The sequence below is a fragment of the Capra hircus genome, unplaced genomic scaffold (genome assembly GCF_001704415.2).
Source record: "Capra hircus breed San Clemente unplaced genomic scaffold, ASM170441v1, whole genome shotgun sequence".
NCBI classification, from domain to species: domain Eukaryota; kingdom Metazoa; phylum Chordata; class Mammalia; order Artiodactyla; family Bovidae; genus Capra; species Capra hircus.
This window is the reverse complement of record NW_017213422.1, coordinates 1-4503: the sequence shown is the minus strand read 5'-3', so window position 1 is coordinate 4503 and position 4503 is coordinate 1. Positions and strand designations below refer to the sequence as shown.

The 4503-nt window shown below is 61.0% G+C and overlaps 1 protein-coding gene across 1 annotated transcript; it reads left to right on the top strand.

The window, feature by feature from the left end:
* Positions 1-2646: 2646 nt before the first annotated feature.
* Positions 2647-4245, top strand: LOC108635297 (ubiquitin carboxyl-terminal hydrolase 17-like protein 6; the record flags this gene model as incomplete). Its single annotated transcript, XM_018045507.1, is given in 3 exon segments — positions 2647-2905; positions 2908-3626; positions 3628-4245. Coding segments are annotated over 3 exon segments (1596 nt in total), but the record flags the coding sequence as incomplete, so codon positions are not given.
* Positions 4246-4503: the final 258 nt, after the last annotated feature.

The window sequence follows — 4503 nt, the reverse complement described above, 5'->3', positions numbered from 1 at the left end:
GTGAGAGACCCGGCCTGGAGACGCCTCACAGAACGCTCACAGCCAGCCGAGCAAGGAGCCGACCTCCGGAGCTGTTCACGGGAGTGGTGCAGGGAAGAGCAGATGCAGGTCCATGAACCTTGTCGTTGCGGCCGGCCAGGCTCTTGAAAATGCCCCAAACGTCGAGCAGCGTCCGGGGGGAAGATGGGCAAGCAGTCTTTATGGGTGCCTGCCCTCGGGAGGCCTCGTGCTACTGGGCAGAGGGTCCGGCAGGAATGAGGCGGGGATCCCTGCGTCCCCGGCAGGACGCTCGTCCGCAAAGTTCCCTGGGGCTCCATTTCCGGTGCAAGGAGCATGCTGGAGAAGCGCCAAGTGCCAAACAGGAGACGCGATCCACAATGCCGTGAACACCACCACCGGCACCACCAGCACCGACACGAAGGCCAAGGGGAGAAAGGCGAGCCAACCAGTCCCAAAGAAACCTCTCCACCAGCAGTGCACCGGGGCCTAGGTGGAGATCCGTCACGCAGCGTTCATTTCTGGAAGCAAAGGTCCTCCCCGCCCTGAGGAAAGACCCGAGCCTACCCTAGATTGGGATAGCAAGCCAACTGGACTTCCGACTCTGCCCGGCCTGCCTGGCAGTCAGTTGTCCCTTCCAGCTGGGCCCCGGACAAACGCCGCTGGACTCGAGGAGATGCGGCCGGCCTCCAAAGTGCCTGGGGCGGTGGGGAAACTCTCCTCCCCTAGCTGCTTTCCCGACTGCCTCATGATTCCCGTGACCCGGTGGAGGGGCGCCTGAGGACCCTTATCGATCACCTCTTGCGTTTCATTTCTGTTTCTTGGCTGACGGCCGCGAACCCCAAACCCTCCAGCAAAGGGCAGACCGGGAATGTGCGGTTTAACATCTCAGACCTCGAGGGACAACTCTGGCTGCTGACTGCGCCAGTCGGCGTGGCAAGGAACAGAGAACGTTCCGATGGCTCGTTTCCCCCGCATGGTTCCCTACAGCGCACCATGCCCTCCACACGTGGAGAGGAAAAAGAATGATGAGCAGTATCTTCCCCCAAGAACACGAATAAGCGTGCCCCGCGCGAGGACGTGGAGCCACCCACAGCCTTCCCTCATCATCACCACCCATCCTCCTCTTCCCCATCGTCTCCAATGGACTTACTGCTTGCCCCACCCACCCCCTCTGACGAAGAGGGAGAAGGAGAAAAAGGAGAAGAATGGCGACTGGAGCGGCGTGGCAGAGCGAGTGGGAAGGTGGCCTGACGCTGGGGGAAATCCGTGCAAAAGCGAGAAAGACACTGGCTGATCTCGCTTCTCTGTGCCATGGGAAGGAGGCAAGAGGACAGCAAGGGTGTGAGCACCTGGACGATAAAGCACAAAGCGGTAGGGTCCTGGGATGGGATGGGGAAGCGGGAGGTGGGAGGGGTGCAAGAGGCTAAGGAAGAAAGCGGGGTCAGGGCCGTTCTTTCCCAGTAAGGATCCACGGATCAAGGCTTCAGCTATGTATGGGAAACACGTGGACTGTGAAACCCGCATCGTCCTGGAAGGCAAGCATAATGTCCAGGACGCGAGAGCAAACAAACACACCTGTCCCACACCGAGAAGGAAAGCAACGGTCATCCTCCTCCAGGAGGGAAACCTTTTGTATACCTTGAGTTATAGCGCGTTTTGAGCCCTGGAATTGGAAAGACGACTGTATGAGTCAACTATTGTATAGAAAATAGAGAAAGAGAATAAAAGCAACAAAAAAATAACAAAATGAACACAAAATAAAAAAAAAATTAAAAACGGAAAAGCAAAAAAAAAAAAAACAAACCCCACAAAAAACCGCTCGAAAACCCCCCCCCCAAAAAAAACAAAACAAAGAAAGCAACGACAACAACAACAACAACCACTATCAAAACAAATGGAAGAAGGAAAAGGAAGGGCAAAAGGCAACGGAGACATAAAAAGAGCTGAAGCAAGGAATCCAAAGTTGCAGCAAGCCTATGCCTTTTGGAATGAGCTCGCTTTGGGGCTTGACCAACGGCCCTGAAGGGAGAAAAGCATATGTGCCACTCTCTGGGCATCTTTTGGTGCCAGGACCCTGAACGCTAGGAGAGTGTCCAGTGAGAAAGCATAGAAATTGGAGCGGACCTCACTGGAGAGCAAAGTTGAGGCAAGGGTTTCTTGTTGTCTGGGGAGGGGTTGTCCTCAGGCAGGGGTCTGGGGAGGGGAGACCCCTAAAGGGGAGAGGGTAGGGGGGCAGACATATGTTTGCACAAGTGTGTTAGGACGTGAATGGTGAGCCCACGGCATTCCTCTGCAGCCCGCATTTGTGTGCTGAACTTGGAAGGCCCGCAGTGACTCTCTAGCGGGCAAGGCTGGAAGGCCCAATGGCCCCGAATCATTTGCATCCGGAGCCCTTTGGTCCAGGGGGCCAGGTCGGAAGTGCGTGTGGGGCTTCGTCAAGGGGAATTCCCAGAGAAAAGTGTCGGTGGTTGGATGGCGGGAGTGGGAGTGGGCAGGCCCTCGGCCGCCTCAGCGAATGAGGAGCTTGCACGTGCGGGGGCGGGGCTGTGGGAAAGCCCCCAGAGGACCGAGGGGGCGGGGCCAAGGCCCTTTTTGGAGACGACGGTGTGAGGGAAGGAGGCATCTGCGTGCAGCTGCAGGTAGGAGATGGAAACCCTCGTGGGCCTTGTTTGCAGAGCCCCAGGGGCTGCTTCTGAGCACGGGGGAGGTGCGTGTCCGGCTCCCTTCAACGTCTTAGCCGGAGGGCGAGGTTGTCGGGCCAGCGCCGCTGGTGCGGATGCCCTTCGGGGACCCTCTGTCCCTGAGGGGCCGTCGCCGGCAGTCGGGCGCCCCCAGCGGGGTGACTTGGCTCCTGGGTCAGCGGGGCTGGCGCCTGGCCAGAAAGTCGCCCTGAGTTGGAGGGGGCCGTGGGGGTGGGCGCTGGGCTTCAGAATCTGGGGAACACCTGCTACGTGAACGCGGCGCTGCAGTGTCTGAGCCACACGCCGCCCCTGGCCAGCTGGCTGGTGTCCCGGCAGCACGCCACCCTCTGTCAGGCCGGCGGCTCCTGCACGCTCTGTGCTGTGCGAGCTCACGTGACCCGAGCCCTCCTTCACGCGGGAGAGGTGATCCGGCCCCGCAAGGACCTGCTGGCGGGCTTCCACAGACACCAGCAGGAAGATGCCCACGAGTTTCTGATGTTCACTCTGAATGGCATGCAGCAAGAGTGCCTGAGTGCATCCCAGCCGTCGGGCCACGCCTCCGAGGACACCAGCGTCGTCCGTCAGATCTTCGGCGGGACGTGGAGGTCTCGGATCCAGTGTCTCCACTGCCTCGGTGTCTCGGACACGTTCGACCCTTATCTGGACGTCAGCCTGGATATCACGGCGGCTCAGAGTGTGGAGCAAGCTCTGAGAGAGCTGGTCAAGCCCGAGAAGCTGGAGGCGGAAAATGCCTATGACTGTGGCGTTTGTCTCCGGAAGGTGCCTGCCACCAAGAGGTTGACTTTGCACAGCACGTCCCAGGTCCTGGTGCTGGTGCTGAAGCGGTTCACACAGCTGAGCGGGGCCAAAAGGGCTCAGGAGGTGCGCTATCCCCAGTGCCTGGATGTGCAGCCCTACACGTCTGAGGGGAAGTCAGGGCCACTGGGGCTACGTGCTCTATGCCGTGCTGGTGCACTCCGGGTGGAGCTGTAAGCGAGGACACTACTTTTGTTACGTCCGAGCCGGCAACGGCCAATGGTATAAGATGGATGATGCCAAGGTGACCGCCTGTGACGAGACTGCTGCCCTGAGCCAGAGCGCCTACGTCCTGTTCTACGCCCGGGAGGGTGCGTGGGAAGGGGGCGCTGGGGGAGGGGCAGCGGCCCCCCTCGGGGCTGACCCCACAGACCCCGGGCAGCCTGCAGGAGACGCCAGCGGCAGAGCTCCTGGGTCGCAGGAGTCCCCGGGGGACACAGAGGCCGAAGGGATGAGCTTAGAGCAGTGGAGACGCCTGCAAGAACACGACCGACCGAAGCCGGCCTTGGAGCTGCGCAAGATCCAGGCTGCCCTGCCTGCCGGCGCAGTCGTGATTCACCGGTCCAGACCCGGAGGAGGGAGAAACCGGCCTCCGCCCGCACAGGAGCACCACCGGCTCGACCGGCCCAGCACGGACACCCCGCCTCCGGGGCGACGGACGTCCGACCGCGGCCCTTGTGCCAGCGGGAGGGCCAGAGCGACCAAAGGGGAGGAACAAGAAGCCGCGGCCATCTCTGGGGGCTGTGCGGTAGGCCGGCTCTGATGCACATGCGTGCAGCACGCCCAGGCACACTCTGCGTGGGGCACGCCCTGGGCGACGCAGCAGAGTGCTGACGAGGAGCGAGTTCCTCTCTGGCGGTGAGGACAATGCGGCCTCCTGGGCAAAGGCGGGGCCTGGAGTGAGCCCAGGGTCTCAGTGTTCCCTGGGAAGGGTCGTGCCTGAGCGGCTCAGCTCTCGAGGGCTGGCTCTGCTGGGAAGTCGCGGAGTGAATGGGCGTGCCGTGAG